Source organism: Pan troglodytes, chromosome 1 (assembly GCF_028858775.2).
Source record: "Pan troglodytes isolate AG18354 chromosome 1, NHGRI_mPanTro3-v2.0_pri, whole genome shotgun sequence".
NCBI lineage: Eukaryota > Metazoa > Chordata > Mammalia > Primates > Hominidae > Pan > Pan troglodytes.
Genome location: NC_072398.2, coordinates 44,140,303 through 44,162,960, shown reverse-complemented (window position 1 = coordinate 44,162,960; position 22,658 = coordinate 44,140,303). Strand labels below are relative to the sequence as shown.

At 47.8% G+C, this 22,658-nt stretch overlaps 1 protein-coding gene and 1 pseudogene across 28 annotated transcripts in view; both read left to right on the top strand.

Annotated features, from left to right (window-relative positions):
* NFASC (neurofascin) overlaps positions 1-22,658 on the top strand; it is a 200,735-nt gene that overhangs the window by 103,692 nt on the left and 74,385 nt on the right. For all 28 annotated transcript variants that reach the window (XM_009441224.5, XM_009441218.5, XM_009441228.4 and 25 more), the window contains one exon: positions 18,570-18,750. In XM_009441224.5, coding sequence (XP_009439499.3) covers positions 18,570-18,750 — 181 coding nt within the window. The remainder of the gene's footprint in view (positions 1-18,569; positions 18,751-22,658) is intronic.
* LOC104004633 (large ribosomal subunit protein uL13-like) lies at positions 18,775-21,594 on the top strand (annotated as a pseudogene).

The following is a 22,658-nucleotide window of genomic DNA, read 5'->3' as shown; positions in this document are numbered from 1 at the left end:
GACTATGGTCTGTTGAAACTAGGCTTGCAATCCACCCAATAGAGGACAGAATAAGCAGCTTGATTTGAGTGATGTCATGAGCAGATGTGTCCAGATGGTGGGTCCTCAGATGGACAATGGTCTGGATTTCAAATGGACAGCCCACTCAGGGAGCCTGGCAGGGCCCAAGGTGAGGAAGCTGGGGTTGGAAATAAGGATGGCTGGTGGAGTCACACAGATATCTCTTGGGAAAGCTGCTCAGGGAGGGAGAGGTTTCTGGCCATTCTAGAGCCACCTTCCTTTTGTACAGCATTTTATAATTTACTGTGGAGATAGAGACCAGACAGTTTGTGACTTGCTCAAGGTGACATACAAGATCTTAGCCCTAGGTCTTTTTTTTTTTAATTAACCAATCTTCAATGTATTAAAATTACAAATCCCCAAACCTAATTATTCCTTAAACTTTTTACCTCAATCAACAAATTTTACAATTTTCTTCATGAATCTTATAGATTTTAGCAATCACCTATTTGGTTTCATTAATAAACTTAGTTAATTTAATTCCTTTGAACATTTGAAACTGTATGTGTAAATTTATCCATTTTCCTTTTCAAAGTATCACAGTTTTTTTCTAACAAAGGCTTCCAAGTCCTTATGTAATTCTTTTTTCATTTATATATATATATATATATATATATTTTTTTTTTTTTTTTTTTTTTTTGAGAGAGGGTCTCACTCTGTTGTTCAGGCTGGAGTGCAGTGGCACAATCTCAGCCCACTGCAGCCTCAACTTCCTGGGCTCAAGTGATCCTCCCATCTCAGCCTCTTGAGTAGCTGGGACCACAGTTGCGCGCCACCATGCCCGGCTAATTTTTGTGTTTTTTATAGAGATGAAGTTTTGCCATGTTGCCCAGTCTGGTCTTGAACTCCTAGACTTGAACAATCCACCCACCTCCACCTCCTAAAGTGCTGGGATTACAGGCGTGAGCCACAGTGCCTTGCCTTATTACTATTTTTAAATGACAGCTTTATTGAGATACAATTCATGTTATAATATTTACTATATAAATTATAGAATTCAGGCTGGGCACAGTGGCTCACATCTGTAATCCCAGCACTTTGGGAGGCTGAGGCGGGTGGATCACTTGAGGTCAGGTGTTCGAGACCAGGCTGGTCAACATGATGAAACCCCTGTCTCTACTAAAAATATAAAAATTAGCTGGGCATGGCAGCAGGTGCCTGTATTCCCAACTACTCGGGAGACTGAAGCAGGAGAATCGCTTGAACCCTGGAGGCAGAGGTTGCAGTGAGCCGAGATGGCGCCACTGCACTCTGGCCTGGATGACAGAGGGAGACTCCATCTCAAAAATAGATAGATGATAGATAGATAGATAGATAGATAGATAGATAGATAGATAGATAGATAGACAGACAGACAGACAGACAGACAGATAGATAGATGATACAATTCAGGGATTTTTAGTGCCCAGAGACTTGGGCAGCCACCATCACAATGGATTTTAGGACATTTTTGTCACCACTCCCAGCCCCCGCAAGAATCTATGCCATTGTTAGTCACTCCTCTTCCCCACCTCCACCCCCAGCCCTAGGCAACCACTGATCTATTTTCTAGAGATTTGCCTATTCTGGACATTTCATATAAATGGAATCATACAATATGCGGTCTTTGTGTCTGGCTTCTTTTCCTTAGCAAGATGTTTTGAGAGTTCCCCACATCAGTAATTCATTTCTTTTTATGGCTGAATGATATTCCTCTGTGTAGATATACTGCATTTTGCTTATTCATCTGATGGAATTACTGGGTCATACTGTAGCTCTGTGTTTGACCTTTTGAAGATCCCTAGACCTTTTAATGCTAATTCCAAGGCCCCTTTCTGGACTTCTACCTTCAGCTCCTGAAGTATTTTTATACTCTACAAAAGTATACTCTATAAAAAATACTCTCTACCACCTGGGTCCCTCCTCCTTATCCTTCCCAAATCTTGGGTCCCCACCCTTAGGGACCTGTCACACAAGATTTTCACTCCCCACCTCACCATACCCCTCCCTCTGACCACTCTTCTTTAATGACAGAGCCCCTGGAGACAGCTGCTGCCTGACACCTTGATACCCCACGCCTTCTCCACCCACTTGGAGCCGGGAGGGGGTGGGGTAACTTCACAAGCCTCTCCCTCCAGCTGTGAAGAAGGATGTGTGTCTAATTGCTGTGAAAACTTCCTCCCTGAGGGGAGCAGACAGGGAGCCAAGGCAAGTGAGAAGCTGGGTTCTTGAATTGTAGAGAGGTGGGGGCTCTTCTCCGTGGTGGTGGGATCAGAATTCCTCCCCAGAGGAGGGAGTTCGCTTCTTGCTTTTCAGCAGGTGGAGGCAGGCAATACAACCTAGCGGTAACACCTTAACTTTTGTTTTCTTTACATCCTGTTTTACCTGCTAATCTTTGTATGGTGGGAGACTGGTCAGGCTGTCAGTGACTAGCAGGGCCAGGGAGTAGGGCCTGAATACATCCACTCACAGATAATCCACAAATCTTATTTAAGCCAGCCCTTCACAGGGTGTTGGGTCAGCTAATCGGGAGGGTATACCGACTACATTTGAGCATCTTTTCCATTTCATGCATGTTTCCTAGTCCTGCCCCTCGGAGCATGAATGAGTAAGCAGTAATGAGGAAAAACCCCACAGCCCCAAAGACCCGTAGAAAGCTGGCTGGATTGTAGAGTCGGCGATGTCCTCCCCAGTGTATCCATTGACTGCCAGTCTGTGTGGTGTGGGTGTCAACGACAAAGCTGGGCTGTAGACCAGGGACACCTATGCACTTTGGGCTTCCTTGCTGTGCCAGGCTGCAATGTGCCAAGCTCCAGTTAGTGGGCCTTGGGTCAAAGAGACAGCATGAAGCAGCAACCACATTTTCTCCATATACAAGGATATAAATACAATGACGTGAGTTGTACCATTGTTGTAATAGGGGGGAAAATAAAGAAAAACAATTTAAAGGTCCATAACAAGTGGATGGTTAAAAGATTTGTGGCAGTCCCACACAATGGAGTTACAACAAAGAACACAGACGTCTCTGTGTCCAAGCTATATGGCTTGATAACCCAGCTAGTTGTGGTGTGGCAGTGAGATGCAGGCACCTCCCACCCTAGAAGTGGCTGCACTTTATTGGTGGGTTCAGGCTTTTTGTGGGGCTCTGGTCCTGCTGGTGGCTTATGAATAACATGGCGCCTCATAAAGAGCTTTCGCCCTAGAGAGCCTGGTGTGAATACGAGGTATTCATTAGATCTTCATGGTGGTCACCTAGAGGGAAAAGTCCCTTTCTTCTTTCCCAGCCCTTCCCTCTTCCCCAGCTTAATAATAGCCAAGAGGTTTAGGTTTCAACCTATAGATTAGTTCCGAGTGTTGAGCAGGAAACAGCTGTTTTTCAGCCAAATCCCTAATCCTAAAACCAGGTGTCCCCCTCCACCCCCTCCCCAGGAGGGAATCAGGACCACCTGATACCATTTCCCTCCCCCATCCCCCTGACCCATGTGAACTTAGCCAAGGCAGGGAAAGACAGGCTAGGCCTGCTGAGTGCTGTCAATGGTTAAACACACAGCCCCTCACTCCTCCCAGATCTCTGCCCCTGACAATGAAGGGGAGCCAAGCGTGAAACACAGCCAGTGAGCAGATGGAGACCACCCCCCTCCAACCCTGAGGAGGGAGGAGGGGGAAGCAGGGAGTCAAATCCCATATACAGGGTTTCCTGGGCTAAGTGAAAATTCTAGAAGACGATGACTGGTTGACCCCACACCGGCCAGGAAGCTGGGTTTCTCTCCCTGAGTGTGGGGGAGGCCGAGGTCCTGAAGCAGGCTGGTGAGTGCTTTCCTCTGCTGCCAAGTCCTGCCCTGGAGAGTTTGGTATAGTTACTGCCTCTTCTAAAAGGGGAGGTGGGAGGATTGTGTGGGCAGACTGACCTTCTTAGAAGTTGCTGAGACATGGGGTCATTTCATCCAGGGTAAAGAAGAGATATGGTGAGATGTAATTTTGTGGCAGGTGCTCCCTGGGGAATGGGAGCTGGGGAGTCCCTCCCTGCCTCTTCCCCTTCTAATCTTATTTTCTTCCAGAGATCCCTCTTTCTCCACTTGCTTGGTGTTCTGTCTCTTTGGGATGGGCTAGGCATCAATAGGGGGCAGTTTGAGTTTCCTAGGAGACTCATAGTTCTGGCCTTTAGATGCCTGTGAGCTGGAAGGAATGGAACACGGCTGGGTCACCATCTGTTGCATCGTTCCTTCCTTGGCATGGGAGAGATGGAAGGGAGGTGGCCATGGGGATCAGAGGGCAGGAGGGGAAGTGGGGGACGGTGGCTCTCAGTCATGCCTAGCCGATCCCTGGGCTGAAGGCAGATTTCAGAACCCAGTGCAGCCAAGCCAGAGCCTCAGGATGAAAGAGAAAGGAAGAGACTGAGAATGGAGGTGTTGGCGATTCTGAGGCTGCTGCCTGGGGTGTCCGAATCCCTCAATTCTGAGAGTCTGTAGAGTGGAGCAAATAGGGTGACATTGAGTGTGGCCCTGACAGGTCAGACAGAAAGCTCTGAGAGTCAGCAGGGGGAGATTTGAGAAAGAAAGATGAGCATGTCTGCAGAGCCGGGGCAGGCTCTGCTACAGGGACAGGATGCTGGTTAGATGTTATTGTTAGGTTATTGCTTTTGTTGTTATTACTCAGGCTTATACTGTACAACAGATCTATCCCGTGTTATAGCAACCAAGGATTTATTGTACTGATTCATTGATGAGCTATTAAAATATCTCCCAGTAATAGGAAGTATCTGATAGGATGTCTGTCCACTCATCCCACGTGTGTTTATTGTACTGTCTCAGGAGAGACAAGACATGGACTATTAGCTTAACATCAGAGTCTGATGCAGGAGATGGATTTGGGAATAAACTCATCCCATGAGGCAGGAGGAAATGACCAGTGGAACAGAGCATGGGGCATGCTAGGAAGCACAAGAGAAACTGCCACCCACTTTCAATGGGAAGGCAGCAACCCTGTTGTGGAGGGGTGGCCCACTTAGGGCCTTGGCAAAAAGGGAATTTGCACTGTGGAGAAGGAAGAGAATAGCATTTCTGGCGTCAGCAAAGTGGGAGCAGAGATGGCAGGAGGTGCAGAAAGCACGTGGCCTATACAGGCCTGGAGGCTGGTGTGGGGATATAGGAGGGCAGATGCTGGGAGAGGAGAAGCCACACAGGGGTCAGGAGCTGGGTCATACCAGGGCTTGAGGGCTGCTCTGAGAAGGCAGATTTTATCCCTCAGATTCCTGGATGACTTTTTCTGGACAAATCCTGGAGTTGTCCTGGATGACAAATGTAATAGAGGCTAGGCCCAGGCAGGACACACACTGGCTCCTTATTCTTTAAGAAGAAAAAAAAAAAAAAGAATATGAATGAGAATGTAGTTATTGTAATGTTAATAACCTGAGCTGCTCTGCAAACATTATTACTTTGTATTAGGAACAAATTTCTTGACAAATACATATGATCATTAGTTCCAACTAAAAGGAGCTGCTGCCTGTCCACATGGAACCCTCCATCCCAATGAGGGATAAATCTGAGCTCTTTTCAGATCTCCCGTGTACCCACATGCATACTCCTTAATTTTGTATACTTCTGTTTCCTCCTATTTCAGCTCCTCTCTCTCAGTCCTGAACAAGTTGTTTCCAGGCAGCTGTAGTAATAAGCCCTGCTACTTTTTTTTATCCCAATGCAGAATGGGTGAGTTTTGCATTGGCTCTGTTGGGCTTTTATTATCTCTTTGTTCCCCAACAATTTCCTGTGGCAGTGATGTGTGAATGTATTTCTCAGTTGGTTCTTGTAGTACTATTCTAGTCATTTGATTAGTTTATTCTAAGAACTAATTGCTGGCATGTGGCCTTGGTAGCAGTAATCTGTTGGTGTATCCCTAGGCACTAATTCATGTGCACAGCCTTGGAATACCTGACGAACTGTTTCATTCATGGCTCTTAAACATTTCAAACTGAATATATTCTGTTCCATGCTTGTGATCTCCCTGCATCCCAGTGACTAACAGACTCACTCTCCCTTCTGTGTTCTTGGTGTCAATTATTAGAGTCATCCTAGTCCAGTTTCCCAAGCTAGAAACCTTGATGCCATCCTTCTTCTTGCATCTACTACCGGTCAGTCATCAGATCCTATTCCAACACAAAAACAGTCCTCAACAGGCTTTGGAGAACATTAAACCATCCTTCTATCATGATCTCCCCTTTTCTCTCTCACTCTGACCAGGGCCACCTGTGGAATCTGGAAGAAGGCAAGTGAAGTGAAGCGGGAGAGGAGACATGGGCTGAGCAACCTCACTCTGGGCTTCACTCCCAGAATAAGGGGATACTATAAGGCAGAGTGTGGCCTGCAGCTAAGCCCCAGACCAGCCCCTGAGAGGCAGAATATAGGTCTCCGTTGGGTCAGGTTTACCCTATATTCAGAGAAAACATAAAGGTCTTGCTTTTAGTGACATCACTTGAGTTTGTCAGGAAGGAATGCACTAAGAAAAAGTAAAAACAGCTTTATGTTCCTGTGCAGTATTTTATTTAGTTCTTATAACAACCATCTGAAAAAGTCAGTAATGCAGTAATATTTATTTCCATTTTTGAGATTTTTTAAAGGCTTGGAAAACAAGTAATTTGTAAAAGATAAGAGGCAGGATTGAAACCTTTACCTGGATCTTCCATTCCATAAATATTCCTTGCCAGGGACTGTGCTGGCCACCGGGCACACAGGAATGAACAGGACATGGTGTCAGCCTCAAGAATTTCACAAAGATTGACGGTGTTTGCAAAAGGCATTTAAAAAAAAAGAAGAATTTCACAAAGTGGGGAGAAAGATTAAGTCAGAAGTTAGCAAACTACAGCCTCTGGGCCAGGTCCAGACCAATATCTGCCTGTTTTTGTCAATACAGTCTTATTGGAACTGAGACACGCCTGTTCACTCACTGTCTGTGGCTGCTTTCACACTGCGAAGGTAAAGTTCAGTAGTCGTGACAGAAAGTGCGTGCCTCACAAAGCCTAAGATAGTCACTATCTGGACCTTTACAGATGTTTCCCACCCTTAGTTTAAACATAGTTTTACCGCAGTGTGCCACATGCCCCAGAGAGGTAGATTTGTGGTTGAGTGGCATAGCAGGAGTGCAGGATTCTTCACTCGGCAGATGTCTGAGCAGAGTCTTGAAGACTGAGTAGGAATTGATCACATGGAAGGAGGAAAGATCCTTCCAGGCACAGGGGATCACATGTGTAAGGTATGGAGGCACAGATGGTGTGCTACAGCATGCAGTTAAAAAGCATTTGGGGTTGGTGGTGGGAGGGTAGGGGGGGCAGTTGGAGAGACCTGCAGGAGCCTGATCTCCAAAAACCTTGAGTGCTGCACTCAGAAGTATGGGTCTGATCTTATAGATTAATGGGATGATATGAAAGGGTTTTCAGAGGAGCACTGACATGATCAGATCAGGCGTTTAGAAAAGTCACTGGAATAGCAGCATGGAAAATGGATTGGATGGAGGAGACCAACTAGGAGGTTATTGCCGTAGTGTATGAGACATGTATGTGAAAGGTGAGATGGGGAGAATGCGGGGGAGATGGAGAATAAGCAACACTGGGAAGTAGACAGTCTGAGGGCCTTGATGCCTGGGTATGGGCTATGAAAAGGGGTGGGTTGTAAGGGCAATTCCCAGGTGTCTGGCTTGAATGACTTGGGTGGGTACCACCAACAAAAATGGGGACTGGAGATGGGGCACATGACCCCAATGGAGACACTGAATTTTAGGCAGAAGAAGAGAATCCGGCCATGTGATCAGTGTCACCATGGAGGCTATAAATGCCAGACCCAAGATGGGGCCTCAAAGTGATGTCTCAGAGGCCAAGGAAGAAAGAATGTTAGGATAAATGGAGTGGTTAACAATTTTTAATACCTCCAGGAGGTTTGGCAAAATAAAGACTGAGAACACTAGATTCAGCCAGTGGGAGGTCAGGAGAGGAGAGTTAGAGGAGCATGAGGAGTGAATGGGAAAGGAAGAAGCCAAAAAAAAAAAAAAAAGCTTTCAGAAGAGAAGAGATGGAGAAAAAAATTCTAGTATGCATATATAGGGAGGCTGTGGGATACAGAGAAGGATCTTTTTGTTATAAGATAAGAGAGGCTGGGCATGGTGACTCACGCCTGTAATCCCAGCACTTGGGGAGGCCGACGTGGGTGGATCATCTATGGTCAGGAGTTCGAGGCCAGCCTGGCCAACATGGTGAAACCCCGTCTCTACTAAAAATACAAAAATTAGCTGGGCGTGGTGGCAGGTGCCTGTAATCCCAGCTACTCGGGAGGCTGAGGTAGGAAAATCACTTGAACCCAAGAGGCGGAGGTTGCAATGAGCTGAGATCACGCTATTGCACTCCACCCCGGGCGACAGAGTGAGACTCCATTTCAAAAAAAAAAAAAAAAAACAGATGAGAGAAACTTGAAGATGTTTCTCTGCTGAGGCAGAGAGCCAGTTGAGAAGAGTTTGGAAGTTCTGGGGAGAGCAGCATTTCATGGTCAAGGGCAGATCCATGCGGAAGCTGGGGCTGGTCCAGGTAGAGGTGGGCAGGAGGAAGGACACTTTTTATATACAGAAAGTGGCAGCATAGGTAGGCATCAACCAGCATTCTAAGGGCACTTCTGATTCTGACAGCACTGCCAGTTGCGAGTGATAGAAAATTCAACTCTAATTGGCTTGCAAATTAAAGAGAATTGTTAATGTAAATGTATATGTAATTAAAAACCCACAGTAAGACTTGTTTCAGAAAATGTTCAATCAGTAACTCAAACAAGGACATGAAGGATTGAGTCTTCCTATGTCTTCTCTCTGCCTTCCGGGTTATCCTCAGATTTCACATGGAGACCCCCTTTCCCACCCCCAACAGCTCCAGCCTCTCCTCTTACTGAAGATGACCACAGGGTCTTTTTCAGAAGAGAGGGGAAACTCCTCTTTCCCAGAGGTCTCAGCAGAAGTCTTCATGAATCACATTGCCGCCTGCTGGAATAGATGCCCATTCCTAAACCAGTCGTGGTGGTGACAGGCTAGGAGATGGTAATTGGCTTAAACTAATCAGGGCCCAGCCCTGGAATTGGTGTAGGATTGCTCTGAGAAAGGGGTAGAGATGAATTCTCCAAAGAAAAATATGGGCACTGTGGATGGGAGGAGGATAGTATGGGTGCTGGCTATGCAGCCAGTAAATATGCACTAGAGTTCTCTGTGTGCTGGACGTTGTGCAGGTTGAACAAGACACTGTCTTAGCCTCAAGGAATTCATGGTGCAGTTGGGGAAACAGACAATTAATTGACACTGAAATCTAGCACTCATTATAGTGAATATATTCCAAAATGCTCTAAGAGCACTTAGGATGAGGACCTAATCCAGCCTTGGTGGGAAGGGATGGTGCCAGGAAAGCAAGGGAGACTTCCCAGAGGAGGTAGCACCTGACCTGAGCCTGGAAGATGGCAAAGAATTAGGAGAAAGAAGGAGAGCAGTAAAGGCAGACTAGGAAAGAAGAGTGATTGCCGTAAAGACAGTGTGGAAGTAAACAAAGATCACCCACATGAGAACAAGCGGAAGCTATTTATTCAGAGCTTGCTACAGCAAGGGAGTCAGCCACCATCACCTGCATTTGACAGAGACTCAGAGGCAGGCAGGGGAGTGGGAAAGCTTTGTCATGAGTGAAAGGAAGGCTCCAGATGTGTCTGGGAAACTGGAGATGGGCAAACTAGAAGTGGGCATCTTATGTGATTGGTTTGGGAAGGTATTCAGCTTTCCTGGTCAGTTCTGAGTAGAAAGTGGCAGCAAGAAATAGGGGAGCTGACAGCACTGAGCAAGCCTGACTGTCCTGGGCTGGGTGCTGCAGAGCTTGTGTGTCAGGACTGTACTGTCATCTAGGGTCTGGCCAGCGTCTGATCTGTTCACTTTGCATGGGGTATAAGTAGGAGTGATCCGAAATGGGATAGAGGAAGATGAGACTGGGCACCCCGGTCCTCAACACAAATGCAAAGGCTAGCGTGGGAAGGCTGGGGGATTTTCCAAGGCCAGCACTGCAGCCTTAGCCTGGCGTGTTCCTCCTCACACCCATGTCTTGCCATTGCCCCCGTGCATCATGGCCACTGGGCACAGGGTTTTTGAATATGGAACATCAGGCTGCTGCACAGGGTTTCCAGTTCTTTCCTCCCACACTATCTTTATATCAGTCACTCTCCTTTCCCAATCTGCCTTTACTGTGGTTCTTCCTTCACTCAACAGTCTTTTCTTCAAATAAAACCTTATATGAAACCCCAGTATAAAAACAGTCACTGTTGGCAGCTCTGGGGAGAGTGGGAGGGGGGTCCTGAGTCCCACCTGTTCTCCTCCTGCCCAATCCTCCTTGAAGAAGGCCCCTGAGTCATTTTCGGAAAACCCACCAGCTCCTCTGGACCCAATGTGAAAACCTAGCACTAACAGATTCTCTCTCTCTCTCTCTTTCTTTTTTTTCTTTTTTTTTTTTTTTTTTTTGAGATGGAGTCTTGCTCTGTAACCCATGCTGGAGTGCAGTGGCACAATCTTGGCTCACTGCAACCTCCACCTCCCAGGTTCAAGTGATTCTCCTGCCTCAGCCTCCCGAGTAGCTGGGATTACAGGCGTGCACCCCCACACCTGGCTAATTTTTTATATTTTTGTAGAGATGGAATTCCACCATGTTGGCAAGGCTGGTCTCAAATTCCTGGCCTCAAGTGATCTGTCCACCTCGGCCTCCCAAAGTGCTGGGATTACAGGTGTGAGCCACCATGTCCAGCACTAACAGATTCTTAAGAAATCTTTAGCTCTGTCCTCACCCCTCTGGGTATTTTATGTTTTACCCCAGAGATGGCCATGAGGCTGGCTGCACAGGATGGGGGTCTTGTTGAAAGAGTGTGGGGTGTCTGGTGTGCAGGCTGAGGGCTGGCCTCACTCAGAGGCTGTGGAGCCTCCTACCTGGCCTCCCCACTTCCACCCTGGCCCATTGACATTCCGCCCTCCATGTGGCAGCCAGAGTGGTCTTTACAAGCAAATCTCACCATGTCACTCTGGCTTCAAACCCTGCAGCCGCTTCCTATCATGCTTAGAATGTGCTTCAGGCTCCTTCTTTTGGCCTTCAGAGCTCTCCGTGAGCATGCCCTGGACTCTCTCTCTGACTGTGACTTGTTCCATTCTTGTCCTTGTGCCCTCCAAGCTCCAGCCATGCTGGCTTCTCTCAGTTTCTTGCATGGGGCAAGGTGATTCCTGCCACAGGGCCTTTGCACAAGCAGCTCTTCTTGCCTAGGATGCTTTTCTGACCTGTCTTTGCAAGGTTAGTGCCTTCTTACCATTCAGGTCTTGGTCAGATGTCAACTTCTCACAGAGAGGCCTTCCTTGACCACTCACTTCACTTTATTACATCACATCAATCACTACTGTGGTTTCTTTCTTTAAAAAAAAAAACACTTCTAGAGCAGTTTTAGGTTCAAGGTACAGAGAGTTCCCATGCACCCCATCTTCACACGTACACAGCCCCCTCCATTATCAACATTTCTTACCATATTAACGTGTTCGTTACAGTCGATGAACCTACATGGACACATCATTATGACCCACAGTCCACAGTTGATGTTAGGGTTCACTCTTGGAGTTCTATGGGTTTGGACAAATGTATTATATAATGACAAGTATCTACTATTAGGGCATCATACAGAGAAGTTTCACTGCCCTAAACACCCTCCTCTGTGCTCTGTCTATTCATCCCCCAACCCGCACCCCCAGCAATCACAGATCTTTCTACTGTCTCTATAGTTTTGCCTTTTCCAGAATGTCATGCGGTTGTAACCACACAGTGTGCAGCCTTTTCAGACTGGCTTCCTTCACTTGGTAGTGTGCCTTTCCTCCGTGTCTTTCCATGGCTTGGTAGCTCACTTCTTTTGGGCACTGAGTAATATTCCATTGGATGTACCTCCGTTTCTCCATCCGCTGATGGGAGAACGTCCTGGTTGCTTCTGTCTGGGTTTTGGCAAAATTATCAACAAAGCTGTTAAACATCCACGTGCAGGTTGGTTGTGTTTTCTCCGTTGCACTTATTGCTACTGGATTTTTGGTTCAACATATATTTACTGTCCTCCCTGCTGGGATGGAAGCTCCATGAGAGTAGAGGGGCTTTGTCTCTTGTCCATGCATGTGTTCTCTAGAATAATCCCTGCCGTCCAGTCGGCTATGTGAATGAATCCCTGCCGACTGCATGCAGCCCAAAAGTCTGAGATGGCTTTCCCTCCAGGAGACGAAGATCTGCCAGCTGAGCCATGTCTCAACGCTGCTAGTCTTCTCTCCTTGTCACTTCAGATGTGTTGTGACCACCAGGACAGCCTGCCCAGAACGTGGCTGTGGGAATGTGAGGAGCTCCCGATGGCGACAGCTCGTGGGAGCCACGGGATCTCATCCATCTGCCAGGGACAGCTTGTGGAATCAACACCAGGAGCCCCCAATGTGGGGAAAGAAACCAGGGCCCAGAAGAAAAGGAAAAACAGAAAAGCAGGCTGTGACCATGGATGCATCATTATTACAGCCACTTACTACTCATATTGGTCATGTCGTGGAGGTGGACAGAATGCTTCCCTCATCCCTTTGAGCTCAAACCCACTCAGGGGCAGCAGCTGACATTTTTTAAGCGTTTACGCTGTGCCCCATGCTTTACCAAGTGTTTTACATAGGAATTGTGTGATAAATCCTCACAGCAGCCTTCTAGAATTGGTGCTATTTTTATCCCCATTTTTCAGATGATAAATACAAAGCTTCCAAGCTTCAGTGCTTGCCCAAGCCCCCCACCCTGCCACCGGCTCCCATACTTTTAAGTGGGAAGTGGCCTCAAACCAGGCAGTCTAACCATGCAGCCAATGCTCTCGAACTAGACAAGACACCACCATGTCCAGAGGTCTTCTACCAGGCGGATCATTAGCAAACTCACATGTGACATCTTGGACATTTTGAATCTGAATCACTCACAAGCCTTGCAGATTTAAAGGCCTTGTGTTCAGGCAGGTTGCCCATGTGTGTGGACCATCCCTGTGTGAGATAACGGGTTCTAAGAGCATTAAAAACAATCTACAACCTGATTTGGCCCCTGCCTAGAAGATTGAGGGCCCGGGAATCTGCATGTTTGAAGAGTGTCCAGGTGACTCTGAAAAGCATCCAGCCTTCCTCCTGTGTGGGAATGTTGTCAGTAACACACCTAACCAATGCCATTTGGAATTTTTATGAAACAGTACTTAACATGGCAGAACATGTCACCTTCAGGTAGTTCTATTCTCTTTTCTTCCTGTATGGATGGATGTGTGTGTGTGTGTGTGTGTGTGTGTGTGTGTGTGTGTGTGTGTGTGTGTGTGTGTAGGGGGATTGGGAGACCTCAGATATACATGAGCTGAATTAATCATGTTCTCCAGTACTTAGTATACCATGCATCCACATAGGATTTATTTCTTTGTTGTATTTATTTTTGTTCTTTTCTGCACTCTCCCCCTGCCCCCTGCAATGAGCCCTCCTCTCATGTATTTTATATCCTTACAGCCTGCCTCTTATGTTATTATATATAAAAGGATCCTTCAAACATATCATATTTAGAGTATGTTTTTTCACTAATGGTATTGTGGCACAGCTGCATTTATCAGACAATTCTTCCTGTGACTCAAGGAAGCACCTGCCTTTCTGAAACATCCTCCTATTTGATCCTAGCTTTGCCCCTGTGGAACTAAACAGAAAAATTCTACACTCTCTCCCAGCATGTGAATACAATCACTGTGGCCCCTCTTCTTCAGGCTCAACCTACCCCCTCTCCTCTACTTTCCCTCCTAGGATGTGGGAGTTTCCTGGTCCTCCCTGGGATGATCCCACTAGAACCAACCACCCCCACATCTGGATGTTGCACTTCTCTGCACCTAAGCAGTCACCTCTGGTGTGGTTGGAAGGGCTGGGAGAGGAACCCGAGAGGTGGCATGACTGGGCCATAGGGCAAGACTGTGCAATGACTAAGGTTGAATGGGAAATGTGGACTTGATTGCTGTAGGCTAGCAAGCCTGTCCCTTTCACCTTTCTTCCTGGTCATCAGGACAGGGGAACTGTAAGCCTTGCTGTTGTAGGGGTACCTTCAGGCAGGGCATCTCTGCTGTCACTCTATGTTGGGTTCTTTGAGCTCAGTACTAGAACTCTCATACTCAGAAAGATGGTGGATTCACTCCTTCCTTTGACTTGGATGGAAATTTCCTCAGAATGGATGGCAAGGATTGCAAACCATGTGCCTGCCTTCCATGCTGAGTGAGCCCAGCCTGGGGAGCCGAGGGCCCTTATATGCTCACATCGAATTATCTGTCCTCTTCATCCTCTGTCCCATCTTTATGAGCACATAATGGAGGCCAATATTATACTTTTCTTTTTTGTTGAGGTGAAACATAAACCATTTTAAAGTGCACAGCTCAAAGCCGGGCGTGATGGCTCACACCTATAATCCCAACGCTTTGGGAGGCCGAGCTGGGTGGATCACCTGAGGTCAGGAGTTTGAGACCAGCCTGGGCAACATGGTCAAACTCTGTCTCTACTAAAAATACAAAATTTAGCTGGGTGTGGTGGCACATGCCTGTAATCCCAGCTACTTGGAAGGCTAAGGCATGAGAATCACTTGAACCCAGGAGGTGGAGGCTGCAGTGAGCCGAGATCATGCCACTGCACTCCCGCCTGGGCAACAGAGTGAGATTCTGTCTCAAAAATAAATTAATTAAATTAAGTGCACAATTCAGTAGCATTTGGTCCATTCACAATGTGTGCACCCACAACTCTATCCAGTTCCAAAACATTTGCATCTCAAAAGGAAACCTCATACCCATTAACCAGTTACCCTCCTTCTCCCTTCCCCTCTGCCTCTGGTCACCAAAGACAATCTGTGTTTTGTCTCTATGTATGTATCTATTCTACAGATAAGACCTAGACATGTCATATCTATGGGATCATTCCCTGTGACCTTTTGTGCATGGTTCTTTCACCGAGCGTGTTTTCAGGATTCATCCATGTTGGAGCATGTCAGTATTGAATTCCTTCCTATGGCTGAGTCATATTCCAGGGTATATACATACTGGAATTTGTTTATCCATTCATTCCTTAGAGGACATGTGGGCTGTGTCCACCCTTTGGCTGTTGTGCATGATGCTGCTGTGAACATTTTGTGTACATGTACTTGTTTGATGCCTGTTTTTAATCCTTTTGCACATATACCTTAGAATTGCAGAGTCATATGGTAATTTTATGTCTAACTTTTTGAGGAACTGCCAAACTATACATTTCTTTTTTAAATAGCAACCTTACTCTGGTACTTTTCCTGTATATACAAAGAGAAAAATGGGTGGAAAATCCCTGGACTAGGAGTCAAGAAACCTGGGTTCTTTTTCTACCTTTGCCACTAACCAGCTGGGTAAACTCAAACCAGTCACTTCCCTTCTCTTGGCTTTTGTTTCTTCATCTGAAAAGAAAGGGGATTGGATGAAACTAGTGTTCTTTAAATTCTTTTCCTTTTGTAAGATTTTGTTGGAAAAACTGGGTTCCAGAGAGGAAAGAGGGAGAGAATTGCTACACAGCTAAATGTGATTATCTTGAGATTCTTTTTCCACTCTGTTGTTAAATAGTGAATTTAAAATATCCCATACAATTGGGCTTTTTTTTCTTGCCAATGTGTATCTGATTTAATGAATAGCTTCTGGCTTCCTAGTTCTATCAAGAGTCCCAAAATAAAATATCCGTCTCTTTCCCTTCACTTCCTACTGCTTGGCAGCTCCTAAACCAAACATGGTGGTCGTGGAGCCTGGATGGGAGCCATCCCCGCTGCCCCTGCTGCGCCTTGCTCTAGCGCAGGTTCCCTCAGCACTAAGGGTTCAGTTGCCTAATCTGAGTCTGGTCTTTAGAGATGTATAAGCCAAGGAGAGGCATTAGTGGATTCTTTCTGCGACAGTATAAGGACCATCTTAGAGAGTTGGGAAGGTGAACCAAAGACCTCCTGTGATGCCTTCTAGCCAGAGTGTCCCTCCTTGGGAGATTTTCTACTCTCTTAACCCTCTTTCAGCTTGTTGGTTTCCTCTCCAGAGAGCACCGTCTGTGTAGGGGCGGATTTTTTTTGTTCCACTAATGAGTAGCCTTCACAGTATGCCACCCAGGTCCACAGCATGTGCTCTCCTGCGCCGCCTGGTGGTTTTCTGGGGAAACGTGAGGTTTTAAAAAGCACATGATGGTCCAAATGGCTTCTTATTTCATCCATTTAATCATTCGTTCATTTTTTCATCCATCCATATATCGATCCCTCTCACAGTTTCGAGGATCTGCTATGTTTTAGGTACTATGGTCGATTCTAAGAATAGAACAGTAAACAAGATAGGGTACCTTCCCTTATAAAAAAAGCTTTCATTTTCATAGGGGAGATAGACAAGTGGCTTTTGGAATGAATACAAAGTGAAATGTGCCATAATGGGGGAAGTAAAGTGTGTGCAGGAGCACAGATGAAGGACACATATGTCATACCTGGCAAATACTAACGAGAGAGGGCAGACACAGAGTGTTCTAGACCAGAGCTTAATGGTGCAAAAGTCAGTAAGCAAGACCAAGCATGATGTACCGAGGGAGCTGGTAGAAGAGCAGTCTTGGCTGGAACACAGGATGCAAGGGAGGGATGAGCAGTGAGCTAGCAGAGGGGATGCATTATGCAGGGCCTCTGAGCCATGTCAAGGACACTACCTTTAACTCCCAAGCAGCAGTGAGCTATTGAGAGTTACACTAGGGGAGTAGCACATTTCTGTTTGCCTTTAGAAATAACAGCTTTGATTACGAGTGGAGACTAAATCAGAGGGGCATATCACACTGCATCCCATAAATGTGTACAATTATTATGTGTCGATTAAAAATAATAAAGTAAAAAACAAACCACAGGGGAGAAAAGTGGACATGGAGAGACCACTTAGGAAGCTGTTGCAGTAACTCTGGCATGAAATGTTGGTGATCAAAACCACGGTGGTGGCAGTGGGAAAGGAGGCAAGTGGAGGAGTCCAGAAATATACACAAAGTTGAGGGTTGGTACTGGGCCCAGCTTCTAGGAAAGAAACTGCAAAAATGTGAATAAGAATCCTTTAATTTGCCCCATATCCTGGCACAAAGGAAGTCCCTTGTCCTATTGCAATAATCAGTGACCTGCTTTTTGCTCCAGGTCTCCAGAAGGATGGCCTTGTCTCCTAGGATCTCTCGCCCTCTCAGAGAGCAAGCACTGGAGTCCTGTTCTTATCTTCTGCATCCTCAGTCAGGGTGGATGGGAGATGGTGCATGTGCACAATTGAGAGTGGGCTTCAATTTGCTGCTGAATAAAATAGGAGCAGGAGAATGATGTGTCCATCTGATAGGTAGCTATGAATCTAGGAAAACTGGAGGAATTCTGGAGAAGCCACCTCCTGCCTTCCTCTTTGACTTGCCACCACAGTAGAATAACAAACTGGACCAATTTTTTAAAGTGTATGTTTCAGAACCTCAGGCAATCTTAAAGCACTCTATTTGAGTCTCAGCTGTAGGCCATTCTTGCTCTTCTCTTTCTAGAGGAGGAGAAGAAAGGTTTGTCTCTAAGGATCCATTCTAGGTTCCTTGGACAACCATTTTTAACACCATCTCTGTAAGCCCTGGAATGATTTCTTGTGCTTGAGGATGAACACTGAATCATCATACATGTTGTTTACTCTACCAACCACCTGAAGCCCACTTCTTCCTGGTCATCGTCTCACCACTGCCGTTATCTATAAAAGGACAATATCAGGGACCACAGTACCTTAGCTGCACAAAATACTTGCAGAAATCATTCATTTTTCTACAAAAATGACAAAAAGTCCTTTGTGCGCCAAGTCTTCACTTATCTAACCCGTGATCCCCAGTCCTGCCAATGTCACCCTGCCCCCTTCGTCCTGGGATCAAAGGACATCAGTGCGATCTCATCTCTGTGCCTCTACCGCAAATATGCTCAACCCCAGGCACACTCAGCACATGTGGTTCAGAGAGGCTGTGAGATTGGTGCATTTCTTACCAGATCGGTGCATGGCATCTTCTGGTTGCTGGGCCTGCAGGCCAATAGGCCAATGTTTGTTTTCATGACTGTTCTTTGCAGAGTTGCCCTTCCTTCTCTAACACTGGTTTTCAGCTGGGAGTTTTGCCCTCCAGGGAACAATTGCCAATGTCTGGAGACATTTCTGGTTGGTAGTGGTGAAGGGGGGTGGGCTGTACTGGCTTCTATTGGGTAGAGGTCAGAGATGCTGCTAAACATCTTACAATACCCAGGACAGTTCCCCAGGCCAAGAATTGTTCAGTCCCACGTGTCAGTAGTGTTGAGGTTAAGAAACTCTGCTCTATCTAGAACATTACTCTGTGACCAAGGGGGCTCTTGGGTCCTCCAAAGCCCTATAGGATTGCTAGAGCAAACCACAAGTTCATGAAAAACCCACTTGCTCTTATGTTTCTTTCCACAGCTAAGCTCTGTCCAGGAGGCCCAGTTAAAGCGGCTCGAGGTGACAAGACCCCGAGTGCTGGGGAGCAGGGAGCGGGGCCAGGTGCCGAGGATGGCCAGGCAGCCACCGCCGCCCTGGGTCCATGCAGCCTTCCTCCTCTGCCTCCTCAGTCTTGGCGGAGCCATCGAAATTCCTATGGATCGTGAGTCCTGCCCCATTCTCTTCTCTTTTTTTTCCTGATTTTGGGCAGAGGGGTGGGAGGGGAGGGAAGGTCAGAGGAAAGTTCAGATCATTCAAAGAAGGTTGAGGAGAGGGGACGCAGTGGATTCTGAGATTCAGAGCTGGGTTTCTCTCCAAAGAATTGACACGGGCTCATGTTTGGAAGTTTGAGACTGTATGTTGCAAAGCCAGTTTCTCAGGGCTGTGGCTGAGCTGATGCTTGGGGCGCCTGGAGCCAGCTGAGTGGGACCAGAGGTGGCGGAGTTTGGGATTCTGAGTGCCACTTAGGTTTTTCCCTCTGCTCACCTCTCCAGTCCTCTGTGGTCTTGACTTGCCCATGAAAGCAGTCCAGGGTCAAGTGTGGTGGAGCAGTTCTTACTTGCCTTTCTAATGTCTGATATATTCAAATCCACACCCTTCGGGCCCTCTTGGCTGGAGTAATCAGGAGGACACAGGCCTGGGAAGGGCTGGGAGCAGAATTATCTTTGCAAAAGACATGGCTAAATGACACATTAAAATAGAGCCCCATTATCATGCCGCATAGGAGAACCAGGCATGGATTCCTTCTCATTGTTTTCAACTTTCCCGCAGTAAAGATAAAAAGTAAAATCGCTGTCATTCTGTTTCTCGTAGAGGGGGCATTATTTGACCATCAGAATCATAAAGTAAGGGGCTTAAAATGCAAATCTAACAGCCATGTCTCCACCAACCATATCTGTTGCTGCGTTCATCAATGGCCCATGTATTGGCAGCCAAACTCCTCGGCCCTGCCTTTAGGTGTGTGCCACCTTTACCACAACTCTGACACTTCTGGCAAAATGTCTTAGCATCCCCAGGCTAGGATGTGAGCATGCCATCTCTGACCCCTGTTCCTTGTGTCAAGGAACAGAGGGGACCCACATGACACCAACATTGGCTTGGGCTCTCTCCAGTTAACAGATGTCTGGGGAGGGGGGCAGGAGAGTAATACAAACTCTAAAAAGTCGTCCCTGAGCTCTCCAAAGCCAGACCCCTGGTCCTGGAGTTAGCATAGTTTGGAGAAGAGTTGGAGGTATCTCAGCCCTCCTGGCACTCTACTTCACCCATAATAGCTGCCCCAGAGGAGGGGACTTTTTGGATGATAGAACACCAGTAGTAACTGTAAGTCAGACCCAGAGGTAAGATGAGCAAAGCCCCTGCTGCCCTCCCAATACCCCCAGGCATGTGGACTTGAATGTATGTGTGCATATGTATGCATGCCCACACACGTGTGCACGTGCACAGGGAGGGAGGGAGGGAGGAGAGGAGAGTTGTGAAAGGACCTGTTCCCATGGTAACTGTCTGCGAGGCTGCCTCGAGGAGAGTTTCTCATTAACAGTCCCAGGAAGACAGTCTAATAAGGAGCCTGGTAAGGCCAAGTCCCCGGAGGGAGGGTGTGCAGAGGAAATTGGGTTATCAGGGAAGTGGTGAAGGCTCATTTCTCTTCTGCCACTTCTCCTCTCTCACTCACCTGCTGCTTTGATCCCCAGGGCCAGTGGGTGAGGGGTCCCTGCAAGGTGAGCCTATAAATAGATGGCTTTGGTGTCTATCTTAAGAATCTGGAATTCTAAAGCTCTACAGGAAACGGAGACACAGCAGACACCCCAAGCAGTCAGGCTCTCCAAAGCCCCACCTGTAGGGTAGAGCTGAGAGTGCCCTGATCTCCCCACCATCTCCCCATTCCAGTGTCCCTGGGACGACCCCCACCCCACGTTGTGTTCGCGGAAACTCAAGCCTTTGCTAGCTTAGAGTCACACAGCAAATGGGTGGTGGAATCAAAAAAGAAACCACTGGAATCGCAGGTGTCATGCACCAGGGAGTGAGCTAAGTGCTGCATGTGCCTCGTCGCACATGGTTCTGGCAGCTAACCCTCAACATAGGTGTTATCCTTAGCCTGCGGGTTAGAGACAAGGAAGCAACAGAGCCGGGATAGGACCACAGCACCTCTCTGATGGAGAGGGAAGTCCTTCTGCAACGGCATTCCAGACGCTCTGGCTGTGTCAGGGCAGGAGACCCAGGCTGCCCGGAGCATGCCCCACACACATGGCACCTCCCCGGTTGCTGCAGGTCCAGTGGCCCTGGCAACGTGTCCGAAAAGAGTCTGCAGAAACTGAACACACTTTCCCAGTGGCCACCGAAGATGACAGGGGATGAGGGGGCAGGTCCTGGCACTCTATAGCCGAGGCCATCTCCTGGGCCTCCTGTACTGCTGGGCTGGAAGGTGGTGGTCATGCACTGCGAGGGCATTGGCATTTCTGGCAATTTCTATAGAAACAAGTTAAAGTATCTGGCCTTCCTCTGCAAGTGGATGAACGCCAACCCTTCCCGAGGCCCCCACCATTCCCGGGCTGCCAGCCTTCTTTTTTGGCAGACCCTACGGGGCATGCTACCCCACAAGACCAAGCGAGGCCAGCCGCCCTGGACCGCCTCATGGTGTTTGATGGGATCCCACCGCCCCTGACACAAAAAAGCGGATGGTGATCCCTGCTGCCCTCAAGGCTGAGCATCTGAAGCCCACAAGAAAGTTTGCTTGCCTGGGGCACCTGTCTCATAAGGTTGACTGGAAGTACCAGGCAGTGATAGCCACCCTGGAGGAAAAGAGGAGGGAAAAGGCCAAGATCCACTACCAAAAGAAACAGCAGCAGAAACAGGCCCAAAAGAACGGCGAGAAGAAAATCGCAAGTTCACAGGGGTCCTCAAGACCCATGGGCTTCTGGTCTGAGCCCATAAAGACTGTTTATTCCTCAAAAACAAACAAACAGAAAAAAGAAGCTGAATGCAAGACAGAAGGCCAGCCTTTCAGAGAGGCCCGGGCTGCCCTGGGAAGAGGCTGTCCTCAGCAGGTCTCTCCATCTCGCTGGGCCCAGCACCACAGACCTCCCATGTGTGCTGAGCTGAGCCCACCCTCCATCCAGCCCTGGGCTGAAGGAAGATCAGGCATTCTTAACGTTCTCGCCCTGCCAGGTGTTCTTTCTACTCATTTGCCCCTTCAGTGGACATTATCTGTGTCTCGAGGGCAGGGGCACTGCTTCTATTCTGGAGAGGCTGGGCGCCGCAGGCCTCCTGGAGCAGAGCCCCAGACCGCTGCACAATCCCTCATTGAAGGCCCAGCCTCCAGCTCCCACTGCTGTGCCAGCGAAGTCACACGCACCCCTCCCACCCATCCCCTCCCTCCCTCCCTCCTTCCCTCCCTATCCAGCCCCAAGGAGAACAGTATGACCTTTGAAAAAAGCCAAGGGTCGCCTCATCAACCAGAGTGAGTTTGCCAAAAAGTGGGTCTGCTGGCCCTTTTGTCCCTGGCCCTGCATCAGGGGACAGCATTTTCCTCCCAGAAGTGGCAGAAACAATTCCTTCCCACCTTCATCACAAATAACGCTGCAGGATGGCCGCAACTCGTATGCACACTCTTACACATACATGCACATTCACACATACACTCATGCTCACACCTGCTCACTCATGCACACTCACACCCACTCACACACCCTCACATATCCTCACATGCTCACACTCATGCACACTCACACATGCCCTCACATACCCATATGTGCTCACACTTATGCACACTCACTCCCACTCACACACCTCAATCACACACACTCACATGCTCCATCTCCTGAGAGATGGGTGCCAGAGGTCGTAGGTATCAGAGCCAGGGAAAGAAAAGAGGCACACGAGTAAAGAAACCTCGCAGACCGAGCAGGCGTCTGCCTCACTCCCTGCAGAGCTGGGCTGGAAGAGCTGTGGAATTCACTTTCCCCTGCTCCATAGAAGGCGAGTGGTGTGACACTGGGTGGGAGCTTGGTCACCCTCATCCCTACAAGCTGTCCCCACTGTCTTCTCCCTGTGGCAGCTTGTCTTCTGGGTTGGTTC